The 16,026-nt window shown below is 38.9% G+C and overlaps 1 protein-coding gene across 2 annotated transcripts; it reads right to left on the bottom strand.

The window, feature by feature from the left end:
• Window positions 1-2,051: 2,051 nt before the first annotated feature.
• MFAP1_1 (Microfibrillar-associated protein 1) lies at window positions 2,052-11,188 on the bottom strand (the record flags this gene model as incomplete). 2 transcript variants are annotated; one of them, XM_035729634.2, is made up of 7 exons in its annotated part: window positions 2,052-2,371; window positions 3,605-3,835; window positions 5,506-5,703; window positions 7,362-7,655; window positions 8,188-8,355; window positions 10,784-11,046; window positions 11,077-11,146. In XM_035729634.2, the coding sequence occupies 7 exons, from the start codon at window positions 11,144-11,146 to the stop codon at window positions 2,183-2,185; spliced, it is 1,413 nt and encodes a 470-aa protein (XP_035586443.1). In that variant the 3' UTR covers window positions 2,052-2,182. The 2 variants fall into 2 exon arrangements, with proteins under 2 accessions (XP_035586443.1, XP_051074654.1); XM_051209221.1 differs by having other exon boundaries at window positions 10,784-11,188.
• Window positions 11,189-16,026: the final 4,838 nt, after the last annotated feature.

The following is a 16,026-nucleotide window of genomic DNA, read 5'->3' as shown; positions in this document are numbered from 1 at the left end:
TAAAATGGAGTTGGCTTCCCAGCCATTTTCCCTGCGTGTCATTTTGCTTTGCTATGTTTCATTCGCTTCATATACAAAATATATGTATTCACAAATCAATTCTCGCTATTCGACTTATTTAATTCCGTTATTGACTAACGTGATTTAAGTCGACGACGATATACGAGAAAAGGCGATAGCATCGTCCGACGTGGTGACCCCAAAATCGACTCGAATAGATCACATTGCTATTACCACATTACCCATCGCTGGAGGGGCTCGATTGAAGACTATCACACACCCTGGACCACATGTTTAGACTCGGATCATACTCTAGTTCGAGCACGTATCTATCTGAGTCTTATTGGAAGTAGAAAAGCTACAGCAAGAAAACCTCTTATAATCCAACCTAATGATGAAGAAGTTAAGAATATATTTCAGGGGCAACTATAGGAATTAGTCAACCTTGGAAGTGATAGTGACCCTGAGGTAGCTTGGTATGATATCTAAAAAGCTGTGGGGGACGGCAGTGATATCTATTAGTAGCTTAGTCCAAAAGGTTCAGGAAAATCAGTGGATTTAAGAGGTGGCTACAGCATTGATAGATGCTCGGAACCTCATCCCGTCTGGCTCCGGGCACGATGAGGGGCGGAAGAAGTTTAAAAGTAGGCTGATTAGAAGGCTACGTAGAGATGGGAAAAGTAGCAGCGATAGATAACAATGGACAACTGTTCAGACCTATCAAGGAAACGGGCATTAAAAATTTGGCTGTTAGTTAAAAGATCTCTGAAAAAGATGGAACTATTATTCACTCTGAGTCCAGGAAATTGAACCAATGAGCAGAGCAACCTAGGAGACAGTTCAACAGGCCTTCAGCCACACTTCACTTACCCACTATCCCCTAGTAACCTAAATAGGGAATTGATCCGGGTCCTCCAACTCTTAGTGAGGTTGGAATGGCTATAAGTAATCTAAAGCGAGGGAGAGCAGAAGGGTCTGATGAACTATCCCCTGGGATTTTTAAGGATAGTGGCCCAGTTTTCGCAGTTAGATTAACTGATACATTAGCTAAAATATGGGGATTGAACGTAATTCTGTCTGATTGGTCTCGATCACTTGTCATCCCAGTTTATAAGAAAGAACAAAACCTCTCTTGTGACAATCACAGAGGAATCAGTTTAGCTAATATATTGTCTAAAATGTTAGCCTAAATAATACTTTAACGTCTAACAAGAGATCTTGATGAGCAAAGTCGAGAAAACCAGGCTGATTTCAAAGCTGGATGCGCATGTATAGACTGAATACTGGTACCTTGGGAGATTCCGGAACATAGCCATACTTTTCGACGTCCTACTAAAGTTGTATTCCCTGACCTCAAAACGGCATTCGATTCCGTTGATCGTGAGGTCCTGCGGCAGTGTTCTATTAGAAGGAGTACCAAACAAGTATATTAACCTCGTACAAACTCTCTACTCGAACATTACTGGTCGAGTCAGAGCTTATGGTGAACTGTGATCGGAATCGGTTACTTCAAGTGGTGATTGTCAGAGTATTCCGCTTTCTCCATTTTTATTTGACTTTGCCATAGACATGCTTGTAGAGACAACGCTTTCGTTGTATGATTTCCCATAGATTGGTTTTCTACCAGGAGATTCACTTGTTGACTGTTAATCATTTATTATAGATTAGTATTAACAAACAAATACAACTACCAAAATATGTAAGCGCATGAAGCTTATGTCAAAACGGGTATACTCCGGTTATTCTCCCTAGTACACTACCAAGAATATTAAAAAAAACTAGGTTTGATTCATTATTTTTTATACCTGTTTTTGGTGCAAAACGTCTTATGCATGTAAGCCTGTGAACTTTGATTAAGTTACTACGTGGTTGATGAGAATGCATGTAAAAAGAAATCCGAAGTAATAGTCATAACGTGAATAAATTAAGTAATAACACTTTGTTGAAACGGAATAGCATGTACATAATCCCGTAGAAAACTAACTCGCTAAAAAAACGCTAACCAGAAAAAATTATTCAAGCAACGAATTTACCGAACATAAATTCTAAAATAAACAGAATTATTTATTTGCATCAACTGTGTACATACTCATGGACAGAAAAAAATCGAAAATTAGTGAAAACAGGAAAACTCGACTTGCTGTTTCGCTAAATATATATACACATTATCATAATTAAGGTGCTAGCCTGTCTTTTTCTTCTGTTTAGATAAACCAGGTTTCGAGAATATTTGCTTAAATCCTCCACCGTGAGTTGACTGGAACTTCATATTTTGTGGATTGGTTGTTGACCATGGTGAGTCGAATACAGTTGTATCTTGATCAACCAAATGTGTATACTTAGTCCGACCAGCACGACCAAAGTTCTTAACCTAAGTATTAAATATAACATTACATTTAAAACGCATTTAATTTTCTATATCGACAAGACAGATAGTATGATTTATCATCGAACTCAATGAAAGCACAAAAAGCTCGTTTCACGCCTTCTAATTTACCTGTAAGGATTGGCGTTTAGTGAGCTGAAGTATTACTATAGAACTGTCAATATGACAGGCATTTTGTGGCCGACACATCCAATTTATCAACCTTAACTCCCTACCTTTTCATCCCAAGTGTTTTTTAGTTATATTTCCATTGTTTATATTTAAGCTGCTTTCATTAATATGATTGTGTGCTAGGTCCTACGGTGTTCATAACTAACTCCATTTTTGGGAGGTGGGTATGGTATAAAGAGACAAGATATTCCCCTTACAGTGTTAAACCATATTCAAAAGGGCATTATGCACTAGCTTCTCGACTAAAGGTAAATTCGCAAGTTGGGTGTTATCATAACAGTTATAGCAAAGTTTGATGAATACTGAAATCACTAACTCTGAATCCGTTGTTATTCTAGTAATCAATCCACTAGCCTGATCAATGTTATTAATTTAAATACATTTGATTTGATGAAACAAAATAAAAGAGAGGTTCGAATCATGATTTTATGGAATAAATATATCAACCGCATGATCAAACTTCGAGGGTCCCAAGCAAATTATTATGAGAACTAAATCGTTTTTCGTCTTGGTATGATATTAATTTGCCATCAACATATAGTAAACAGACACGTAGTATACCAAGAATGGAATATATCCATGAATGATATTCAAGATGAACATTCTTGATTAAGAAAACCACGTTAAGAATCAAGAGATAGTTAGGCATCATTAAGAAACGTAGTCGTTTATCGTTAGGTAACTAAATACAATAAAATAAGTATGGACATTAGCTCAAAATAGATCTACATACGTAACTGCTACAGAAGATCTTGATTATTAATGTGACATTTCTCCTACATTTTAATTAATCTCATTGAACTTTTTTCTTCTCACCATGTCACATTTTAATATCGTTTAACTAACGAACCATAAAACGTTGTGCGTATCAAAGTATACCTCTTCTTTTCGAATAAAATGTTCGTCTGAAGATTAATCTACTCAAGACTGTTCATAATAATTCTATACTGCTTTGAATATTTCGTAGTAGAATTCAGTCCTAAACAGTCAAGGTAATAGCCTTCCAAAAAATAAGTATTCATGAAGACCAATTCTTTCGTCACTGACCTGCATAACAGTAGGCAACTTTGTTTTGTCAAAATGATCTTCCAGAGTAGGCTGTGTAAAGTCTTGTTGAAATACTTTGTCCTCCAACGAAGTAACATAGAAAGCTCCCCGATGAAAATACTTCTGCAAAAACTTGTATTTTCCTTTAGCTGTTTTGTTTGTGATAACTTTTGGATTTCTTATGAATTCTTCACGTCGTTGTTCGTCAGTCATATTACGTATTCGCTCAATCTAAAATGACGAAATAAGCTCTGTTTAGTTTGAAAACATTGTTTACGTCACTATAATAATCGAAGTTAATTTTACGAACCGTTTGAACCAACTTTCGTAAACCGAACATTGGAGAAAATAAGACAAATTATAAGCACTTTTATGTCATAAGATAAAATTTATTATGAGCATATATCATACTGTTTGAAAAAATGGCTACTTGAGTTAAGCACTGAACAAACAAACAATCATCAAATATAAAAAAAGTTGCATGTTTTTATCGATATATTTAACTATAAAATAGAATCCCGTTCATTGTTGTTTGGTTACATCGTAATACACTGGTGATAAACATTTCACAAAATTCATACTCACCAATGTCAATTTCTGCACGGTTTAAAAAACATGTGTGATTAAGTGACTCTTACATACATATAGGTCCATAAAAACTTACCGTGTCAGATAGTTAATACCGTTGTGGTTAGCCATATGAGACACTATTAATAAGATTCACATCATGGATAGAGGATTTAAAATAATTTATCATTTTATTCAGTGCCTTCTAATACTAATCGAACCAAATACACAAATAAAGAACTCTGGCATAAAATTGAGATGCATGTTAGTCAGATTGTTATGTATAGCAGAGAAAAACGAATAGCGGTAAAAATGTATACTTGAATGAAAGAATTTTCACAAAACTGCCTAGATCTTTCGTTTAAAGGTAATTGCAAACCAGAGAAATACGCACAAACAAATGAGACTAGCAATAATATGTGACTTGCATCAAAGTATAAGCAGTTCCAAATGTTAATGAAGCAAGTACACGCAAATTTACAAAAACAATTTCTAATTGTACTGTATGTATCTTAAAGATGTGGAACTGATAAAGGATTAAAGAGGTGAGTTAAAATCTCAGATCATAATCACCTGATCATCCACAAAAATAGGATGTATACGAATAAAATGTGAGAATCTCAGTTATATGAAGTCAGCAGCTGCTATGTTTGAAGCGGCTACGAGCCCCGCTAACTAGAGGAAGAATTTCAAGCTTAGAATAGGGGAAGTATATTCCGCAAACAGCCAGAAACGAGCGATAACAACAAACACAAATCAAAACTTATGTATACAGCACAAAACCTTCTTGGGGAGAGTTACAAAATAGCATACTAAAGACACAACGGACAAATGGCATTTAAGATTCTCCCAAGTGGGAAATACAATATGAAGGTGAAAAGAGCGCTTTTGGCGCGAAAACAAAGAAATTCAAATTTTCTAAATAAAATTACAAAATTAGGTCCTTTTCCAAGTGAGTTCTGGGGATCTAACGTCCCCAACAGCAGCCAAGCCTAAAGCTATATAGAGTGAGTTTTAGTGTGTGAATTATAAAAACACATCAGTAAATGTAAAAGATAAAGCCAGTCAGTCCAAAGCATAGTACATCCAGAAACAAATGTATATCGGCCATATCACAGAGCAGAGCTGGATAGCAAATGATTCAAAAGTGTTAGAATCGATGATAGCAAAAAAGTAGTAAACATGAAGGATATGGTTAGAAAGGGGATGTATGAAATAATACTGACATTCAACATCAAAGGGAAGATAGGTAATGAAAACACCTGCATCACTGAGACCAAATCTAACCAACATTTTAATTGTATACGATGACGGTTAGGAAGTGAAATACTTACTTCAGCCTTTTCTTGTAGTGCTGCCTCCCGAATCTCACGTTCTCGTCGAATACGTTTTAGTTCCCTAACCTTCCATTTTTCATATTCTTCTTGTTCTGCTTGGGGATTGCCTTGACCTTCATCAGAATCTATTGCGTCAAGAGCGTCTTCAATTGCGTGAGCTTCTTCAGCTTCACGGCGTAGTTCTGTTTCTAGTAGCTAAATGGTCAATATCAATAATAAAAACAACAAAAGATTAATATTTTTGTTTAAACCGTGAGAAATTAGAATAATGTAAAGTAAAATTCATAAACTGTTTTCCTTAATCCCTTGTTCATAAACTAAGCTTCGCTACGCCTACAAACGATACCATTTCCTCTAGTGATGGATACCATAAACGACCGTACTTCTTAAATTAATTTTAAAGTTACCAAACAGGTGTACATCGAATTTATTTGACAAGATACTACGGGACAATAATTTTCTATATCTTATTAGCAAAATTTATTTCTTCGTTGCTCACTATTTTCAAAAAGAACGATTTTAATGAACGAAATATAGACTATAATTCAGTCAGCTACAGCGTAAGACCAGGCACATATATGCATCGGTCTAAGTTGTCACACCTCATTACCATAACAAGATGAACACGGAATTCATAGAAGTAGTTACTTCAATGGTAGTAATATATATATATCAACAAAGATTGCATAAAAGGATATGATACAGCGAGAAAGAATTAGTTCGCAGAAAGAAGGACATAGAGCAATTTTAATTTCAGTTTAAGGGAAGACAAAGAGTGTATAGGCCTACGTTATCGTGATCGATTCTGAGCCATGTCACCAAGAGTCTACAACCATTGGTTACGATAGTCACGCGGACCATAACCAAGTAGTCTGTATCCACCAACATGGCTCAGACTAGAAGTCAGGGACTTCAAGGACCAATGCCACGTTTTGGTTTGGCCGCCCCTTACTTTTTTCCAACCATCCCCAACACTAGTCAGCATTGCGTGTCGTGGTAATCGGTGTTCAGGTATATGTAACAAGTGGCCCAACCATCTCAGTCGATGAAGATTCACAACCTCATCAACTGATTTACCATCATTTCCTAATACTCTGCGTCTAACATCACTATTACTTACCCGGTGATCTCAGCAGACGCCAGCAATATTTCTGTGGTCAAATACTAGCAGCTTACGAGTATCTTCTACTCTTAATGGTCTCATTTCGCAGCCTTAAAGCAGGACAGAATGAACTGCCGCGCAGTATACTTGTCCTTTTATTGATGGACGGATATCTCGCCTTCGCCATAGACCATAATTAGTTTAAACCGAGTAAACCATTAAAATATTTTGGCAGTCATAAATATATTCATTCCATCGCACACTTAATTATTTGTGAAGCGAGAAATTTTGAAAGAATTCGAGACCCGTCAAAACCTTCCTTACAAATAAATACTGTAAGATACATAGCGAAAATGGAGTACTTTGATACTTCCTATAAGGGGTCAAAAGTAGAAAAGTTTATACTTAGATTCACAACTCAGTTCTCCTTGTGTTAAGTACAGCTATTTTAAGTGTCCATAAATACCTCAGTAATAAAAACATAAAATTCTTTATGAGTCAAAGATACTATGTAAATAAAGTTTAAGGCATATTTAACATAAAATGAAAAAAGTATGAATCGAGTGATATTACCATTTTAGGATATAAACTACATTTAGAAATATAGAACAATGTACCCCAAACGGGTATTCACCGCCATATATACTAAAATCTAGTGAGTAAAATGTTTGAAACTGACATTAAAATGTATTTTAATATACCCAAAATCTTCAAACGAATGTATCTGGGAGGGTTTAAAAGTTAAACTAACCTTAAGTGTTGTTCTACGACGTTCTTCTGCAAGTCGTTTTACTTCTGCTTCGGTCTCCTGGGCAAGTTGGTCTGCTTTATGTTTGGCTTGTAACGTTATTCGATCACGTGCACGTACGAAGACTGGTTTTAATTTAGGAGCTACTTCATCATCTGAACTTGTGTACTCCTCTTCCGAATAACCCAATTCATCCTCCGCTTCCACGTCTTCGTGGCCAGTGTCGTTATATCCATCCCCACAATGTTTGTCTACTTCAGCATTGATCTGAGCAGCCAATGCTTTCTTACGAATAAGCTACAGTAAAAGTAGACAAATTAAAAATAGGATTCAATTGTCCGCAAACAGTCGACTACTAATAATATCGGTTTTGTTTTTTAGACAATTGTGGTAGGTGAAAAGCAACCACCCGTGAAGTTACATCCAAGTTAGGAATGAATTGTAATGCTGAGCCATTATAGGTTGATATTATTAGTATTTAGTCAACAGTACTATTCCGAATGATGTTTAGCTTCCACCCAAAACTAATAGTTTAGTTTATGTATTTGGGGGATTTTTACCAATACAGACTTTTTAGCTTCATTTTAGAGGCTCGTATTAAAGATACCAGTGAAATGCTGTGGCCCATTCTCTATTCATTGATTTGTTTGGTGCAAAATATTCTTTCTTTAATTTGATACCTCGTACTTATTTTTCACATGATTTTTGAGAAATCTAAAACCAACCTACTTGTTTGCTCTAAAAATGCCAAGTTGAAGATAGCTTAAAATCGGTGGTGTGAATTAATTAGATTTGTGAACAGGAGTAAGAAGCAAATTAAAAGGCTTACTTCACGCCTCCTCATTAGTTCTGCTTCATCAATGTCCTCTTCGTCAGCATCCTCCCCATTAGAATTTTGAGGACTTTCCTCACTATAATGACCAGATTTTCGGTATTTTTTGTGACGAGTAACCCTATCAGTTTCTTCTTCATCCTCGCTGCTTTGGCTCAGTTGGTCCTAAAGAAGAAATTGACAAAAACCTTATAGGAAAACCATATAATAAGTTGATGTAGATGGCATATCCATAGTACATTTAATAACGTAAAATTCTAGTACTTACTGCTCAGTGGTAAGCTCAATTTCAGAAAAGGTGTTCCGAAATTATAGGGTTGTTAGTCAATATAAAAACGTTTATTCAATGTAAGTAAAATAATATATTTGTAATATCCCAATGAGTAGAAAAGTAGACTTTCTGATTTTTCGTGACTCAGTGTAAGCCACTTCTTTAGAGAATAAATAACCAGATCAAAAAGATAGTTTAATTTGTATGTACGACAACAGTATGATATGTGAATAACATCAGGTATGGTAGCTCGGATAGACAGTCCAAGTCGGATGTATAGTTAAGCCTTCTTTTCTATTGAGAGCATTAGGATCAAGCATCATATGAAAAACTTCAGCTACTCTCCTTTCTTTGTAGTTGAAAAAACTTTTTATAATACTTTTATGTTTTTGAAATCGATTTGGTGGTTGGTGAAGATGGCATGAACTGCTATCGCCAATTTAATTTGAAGTCTATGCAGTTCTACGGGATTATTAGGTGGTTCCTTTGTGTTCTTTGGCTCGAGTCAAGATTTCCCGAAATGACTCTCCAATATAGAAGTCATCACAATCGACACATGCAAATTTGTAGACACAGTTCTGTGTTGACATACACGGGAGTTTTTCTTTTAAGTGAACTAAAGTATTTCGAAGTGTTTTCGTTATTTTGTAATATACTTTAATTCTGTTTTAAATTTTTTTAGTTTTTCTGTTGTACCATGGCGGTAATGGTAAAACTGCAGTACCAATCCATGGTATTTCATTCGAGTTATTATTTAGCAGTGGAACGTCTAATTTTAATACACTTCTGATAATCTTCGTGGGAAAATTATTAAATTGTAGTATGTTAATTACATTCTTTTTTGTTTATCCTCTTCCGATGTGATTATTGTTTGCGGATGATGTAAAAATCTGGAGAACAATAAAAAGTGCGGCTGATCATGTGGATCTTCAAGCTGACTTAGACGATTTAGTTAGATGGGCTCGAGAGTGGGGCTCAGAAATCAATGCTAGGAAGAGTGTACTAATGCACGTCGGTCACGGTAATAGTTACCGTTACACTATTGAGGGTAAACCTCTTCCATGCATTCAAGAGCATAAGAACTTAGGAGTAATATTAAGTCATGATTTAAAAACAACTGCGCATTGCAAAGCAGCCGCTGTCAAAGGTTTTCGTGCGTTATGGTCACTTCGCCGAGCGTTCAAATCTTTTGACGAGGAAACGTTTCGAATTTTATATCCCATATATGTTAGACCACATTTAGAGTACTGTATCCAAGCAGCTAGCCCGTGTCTGGTAAAGGATACTAACTCCCTTGAGCGTGTCCAGCGTGTGGGAACGAAATTAGTGAAGGGTCTTTCTAGACTCCCTTACGACGAGCGCTTAAAACGCCTAAATCTTTTCCCCTTGTCGTATCGTAGGACACGAGGTGACCTTATACTGGCATTTCGTGTCTTTAATTATGATTTGGGTGTTAATATGTCTTATCTTTTTGCTCCCTCCAGCACTAATAATCTCCGAGGTCATAGCAAGAAGGTTCATAAACCACGATCTAATAAACTTAAAGTGGGATCCCGTTTTTCTCATCGAGTAGTCAATCATTGGAACGCCTTACCCGAACAAGTGGTATCAGCCCCATCAGTGAATACTTTCAAGGAAAAGCTGGACCTTCACTGGAAAGCAATGTGTCAGGATTAACACAGGTTCATCAACCTACTATCTTTATTACTGAAGACTGATTATTCGCTCTTCTAAAAAGACTTAGGGCCAGCAAGGTCTTTGCACTTAATGGATGTGCTGAATTGAAGAGAATATAAAGATTTGAGTGTGTTGGTGCTCGGCAGATGGATAGATTTAGAACTTCATTTACATTTCTTTCAACTAAGCACCATGTTCATCCTCATTCTCGTTCGTAAATTCAAAGTACTTAGAGCCTCCAACCACAATTACAATTATCAAAAATTAGGAGCCTTCTGAATAGCAAACAACGATTCTGTAGCACGGTTGATTTCTGGAGTCTAAATTGGTGAAGTGTCTAATATTATTCACATATAATCATTAGAAAATTTGGAAAATAAACAACACGACTTGTTTTTGCTTTGGAACGTGACATTAAACGTTAGTAAATACGCAAACCACAGAGGGCAATGAGTACAATTCAGCCTTATAAACCGAAGTGCAGCAAAAGTGCATGTATGAAGAGAACTCAACCATCCTAAACATGTATTTATGTAGATAGATATCTACATTGTTAAACACATATCACATTTATGCCTACTGACTGGTCCGATCCATTAAACGACATTAAGCGAACAAATTCTGTTTATAAGCACCATCCCTTACCTTGGCCCTTAACAATCTCCTGAATCTAGGGTCAGCTAACTCTTCAGCTGTTGGTTGATCAGATCCGTCTGCTGTTGACTTGGAGTTCTCCTGCCCTCTGAAACGATCTCTGATTAATCCGGACCGCGATGAAAAAGCCTTGATTTCTTCGGTATCATTGACAGTTGGCTCCTCTTCTGATTCAGAACTAGAGCTTGAAGCAAAATCAGGTTTCTTTCCGGCAACATAGCGCTGGACCTTAACCTTTACCATATAGAATTGGCCTAAAAGTCAGTAATGTGATTCTACCAAACCTTTTTCATTTTTAATAGGTACTGCACCGGCAGTTGAATGAATCTGAGGTGCATTTTGCAAGCTTTGCATTATTAAGACACCATCAAATACACCGCGCGACCTCTCAAGGGCATGCAGGTAAGCATTCAAATGGTTCAAATGGTTGTGGACGGAATAGAAGAAGCTTTCGCTTAACAGGCTTCCGTGTCTAGTAGCAGGGGATCACCAAATCCTCCAGGCAGGAACCTAGGTATGTTAACATTAAAAAAGGAAAAGAAATTGGTAAATCATAATGTGATGCTGTCCTTGGTCCTTAAGAATAGGTCAAGTTGCCTCTTGAAGGACTCCTGAGAAGTCGCTTGGACTAGCTCGGCCGGCAGCGAATTCCAGCTTTTGATGACTCTTAAGGAGTAGAAGTTGTGTCTACATTCCGTCTTGCTATGTTGTGTTTCCAGTTTCTGGGTGTTACCCCTTAGATTATTATTCGAACTAAGCTTAAGTAGGTGTTTAAGAGGATGTCCAGAAGTGTTAAGAATACTATAAGCCATTAGTAAATCACCTCTAAGACGCCTATATTCTAGTGGGTAAAGGTCTAGTGAACGGAGGCGTTCTTCGTAAGGCTTAAATTTGAGTCCTCGAACTGATTTCGTAGCTCGCCGTTGGATACGCTCCAAAGTGACCTTGTCCTTATGGAGTGAGGGGGGGAGTACTATGTTTCCGTACTCTAAATGGGGACGGATGAAACTATTGAAGATTGTATGGAAAGTTCGTCCGTCAAACTGTCCAAAAATGCGCTTCAACGTTACCAGTGCAAGGTTTGCTCGGAAGGCATTTTTGTCACAGTTAGCGTAAGACTTTAAGTCATGGGGCACCAGGACTCCTAAATCTTTTTCGACTTGGGATACTACTAGAGAGGAGTTTCCTAAGTTGTAACTGTAGTTTGCGACATGTCGCAGATGGACTACTTTACACTTTGAAGTGTTAAAGGTAAGTCCGTTATCGTCTGCCCAACTTTGAAGTCGCGTCAGATCCTCCTGAAGTGCCTGTGTATCGTCTTGGTTGCGTATCTCTCTCCAAAGTTTCACGTCGTCGGCAAAAAGTAGTAAGTCTGACGTTACCTGTTGAGGAAGATCATTTATGTAGATCAAGAAGAGAAGAGGCCCTAGTACTGAGCCCTGGGGGACCCCACTAGGACATTCCATAGCCTGAGATAAAGTGAAATTAACCCTAACCTTAAAGTGTCGATTTTTTAGGTATGAAGTAAGCCAATCGATTAGAGGTGGTTTGATACCTAGTCGTTTGAGCTTGTTGATAAGACACAAGTGGTTAACCTTATCAAAAGCTTTTGAGAAATCAAGGTAAATGACATCAACCTTTCCCTTGCAATCGAGGATGCTTGTCCATCTGTCCACCGCAGTCAGCAGGTTGATTATACAAGAGTAACCCTTCCTGAAACCATGCTGTTGGGGTGAGAAGAAATTTAAGGACAGTAGATAGTCATTTAAACCGTCGCATATCAGGGACTCCATGAGTTTTGAAGGTAATGACAGAAGAGCCACCGGCCGATAACTTGAAGGTTCATTGCGTCGACCACCTTTGAAAATTGGTGTGATGTGAGCCAACTTCCAGTTTTCCGGTAATTTGCCTCGGCTAAGCGAGTGTGAAAACATCACGCTAAGCGGCGTTGCCAGGATTGAGGCTGCCTCCTCAGTATGGCAGGATGAACCATATCCGGGCCAGGAGAAGTGTCAAGTCTTAAGTGCTGCAATTTCCGGAACACCAAGTCAGCGCTTAGGTCCACTTCAGAAAGTCCTGTGGAGTTGGAGATGAGACTGTCGTCAATAAAGTTGATGTCAGCCGGTTGAAATGTTTGAGAGTAATGGGCCGCCAGAAGGTTAGCGGCGTCGCCATCGTTGTTGGTCGGGCCGTTAAGACCTAGCAGTTGAGAAACTCCTGTTTTGGCTTGACGAAGAGAGGCTGCATAACGGAATAGGCTTCTAGGGTTAGAGGCGAATTTGTCCATAAGCTTTGTTTGGTACTGAAGCCTGTCTTCTCTTATAGCCTTCGTGCATGTGTTCCTGATATGTTTGTATTGCCTATACGCTCCATCGTTATTAGTTCGTTTGTATTCCGCCCAACAGTGCCGTTTGCGGCTTAGGAGGCGAAGGGTACGGTTCTTGATTACTGTAGGTGGCTTGAAGCTTTTGGGAACCGTTTGAGGAACTGAATGGTCTGTAGCACATAAGAGCGTGTGCAGTAAGAAGTCCCAATGACCATCCACATCGATTTGAGGGTGAACATCCCAAACCACCTGTTGTAGATAGTCATGTAGAGCTGGCACATTCAGCCGTTTAAAATTCCAACGCAAATTATTGTTGGGATACCTTAGCCTAGTTTTGATGACAAAACTGAAGGCTATGACGGCATGATCGCTTTTTCCCAGAGGAGCCAGGATTGAGAGGTTGTCGACTAGGAATTCTTCGTTAGTGAATACACAGTCTAAGCGCGATGGTGTCTGACTGTTTCTCCAACGAGTTGCCGACCTCACATTTTCATATAAGCCCAAGTCATCGATGAGGTTGAAGAACCGAGCTTCAATTGAGTTGTCGCCTCCAGTGTACGTGTGTTCCGCGAAGTTGACTCTAGGGAGATTAAAGTCCCCTAGAATCAGGATGTGTGTGAAACCGAGACGAGTAGAACGGGATAGCCCTTCCAGCATACGACTATCGTACTCGGTGTCGGCAGTTGGCTTCCTGTAAATGACTCCGACTAGACACCTGGAAGTACTAGACAATCTTACAGAGTTCCATATGGATTCCTCAAAATTGTTAAACTCGAGGTTGTGAACCTGGTGCACCTCCAAGCAAGAGCTTATGTATATGGCTACTCCGCCCCAATTCCTGTTTTTCTGTCGTTGCGGAACAAAGTCATCCCAGGCAATGCTAACTCTTGGTCCGAGAACTGAGAAGATATCCATGTTTCAGATATTCCTATCAGATGGGCCTTATTAGCGTTGCTTAGTTCACGTAGTTCATCCAGTTTGTTTGGTAGACTCGCGGCGTTCATATATAAGCAGTTTATGCTTTCAATTTGGAATGCGTGAGCTTCGTCCTGTTTTTCTGTATGAACCTTATGTGAATGGACAGGTAGCCCACCTATGTGAGGTTTGCCGAGGTGGTAGGCCCTGTCCTTTACACGTTTTTTTTATCGTTTAGACAGTCCACAAGTGGAATGATCAGACCCAACTTGCCTTTGTGTTTGGTCCTAGTTTCGTATGGCCTATCCGGGTGCATGTGGATTCCAGGTGGCAATCGACGTCTGTTGGCACGAAATGCTTTCAGAGTTGCAGCCGCCATATGGAAAGATGGGAAGGTTATCTTCATTAAACGGGGTCTAGAATCACCATCCTTCTTGGCTAGTCTCGTCACATGCTGAGTCAGTATGTGTTTGAGCCTCAAGGACTGTTTGATGAATTTCCATTCCCTGATGTCAGAATTTGATTGAGTAGGGTCTGCATTTTCCGGTATACCTTGGACAATTATGTTTCTTCCGCGGAAAAACTTCTCACGAGATTCTTTAGGGACGTTTCGTATGATACTGCGCTCAGAGTACGGTATGTCGGGCAGTATTCTTACGTTACCATCTGATTTCAGCAAGTGGCTTACTAGCAAGACGTCCTCTACGTCGGTAGCAGCCTTAAGTGTTACTCGAGGAAGCCTCGGGTGATTTAGATGCTTAGAATCCTTTCCTCGAGTGAGCCGGGTGACCGTCAAAGGCTCTATTCTAGGAAGTTCGAGCTTCTTGTTCAATTCACCCCAGAGCATCCTGTCGTTTTTGTCCTGCAGACTGAGAGGAAGATCAGGCTTGTCAACGAGGTTCATGATAATGAGAGAATCGTCACGAACTGTTGTTAATTTATCAGGTTTCACGATGGGTTCAGGTTTAGTAACTTGTTGTTTGGAGGTCAGTGTGCGTTTATGAATCATGGGCTCTTTATTGACCGGACGAACAGTCTTGGGGGTAGACTGTGCGACTAAATTACCAGTTATTTTCCGTGCAGCAACTCTTGGGTTGCTCGGCTTAGGCGGTGATGCCTGGTTCTTTTGGGCTCTCTTAACGTGGGTCGAATCACATGCAGGGTTTTTGGCAACCACTGTTGTGTTCGGGGACCCTGAGCTGGGAGACCCGAGTTTGCCTAGGGAGTTCAGTACCGTCGACGTAATGATGGTACTGAGCCTCGACACGTCGTCGTTAGTGTGGATGGATGCTCCATCGATGGAATACCTATCGATATCCCTGTTTTTGAGTCCGTTGCACTCTCTTGTTTGTATATCAGTTTTTTTACTATCGTATTCCAAGTTAACTGACAACTTGTTCCGAAGACTTGTCAGTAGGACAATGATGTTACTCAGCAAGACTACGGAGTCTGTGTTGCACGTGACACACACCCACTTTTGCTCTGACTTGCTGAGTCTGTTGTAAGCAGTTGCTGTCAGATCTGTGCATGCTTCGTGGAACCAACCTTTGCAGTTGTCGCACTGCATGCCAGTTGTGACAGCAAAACGGCATCCCGGACGTTTGCATGAGTTTTTCATGACGGTGTTGAAGCAAATTATGTTATAGATGCTTGCAAGAGCCTAGGACCTTTTAAAAAGAACACTAAAAAGCACACTGAAAACGGACAAAAATGGACAAAACGAGTGATATAAACTGAAACTAGTCTATACGTGAAAAACAAAAAAAAAACCGAATAGTAAGCTGAGGCAAAACCACAGGTAACTATTAAATATAGTGAAACTCAAAAATAAAAGTAATCTACCGAACGTATAGCTCAGGATAGATTCTTTAGAACTGAAATGGTACTTTTGTTGCGTAAGAACACAGCAAAAGTTTGATAAATGCAAATCACGTTAGGACTAAACTTCCCGTTCGAAAAGCGCGGTCAAGATTCCAGATACAGATTTGTGTAA

The sequence above is a fragment of the Schistosoma haematobium genome, chromosome 1 (assembly GCF_000699445.3).
Source record: "Schistosoma haematobium chromosome 1, whole genome shotgun sequence".
NCBI lineage: Eukaryota > Metazoa > Platyhelminthes > Trematoda > Strigeidida > Schistosomatidae > Schistosoma > Schistosoma haematobium.
The sequence above is the reverse complement of the archived record's forward strand: the minus strand, read 5'-3'. Positions and strand labels throughout refer to the sequence as shown.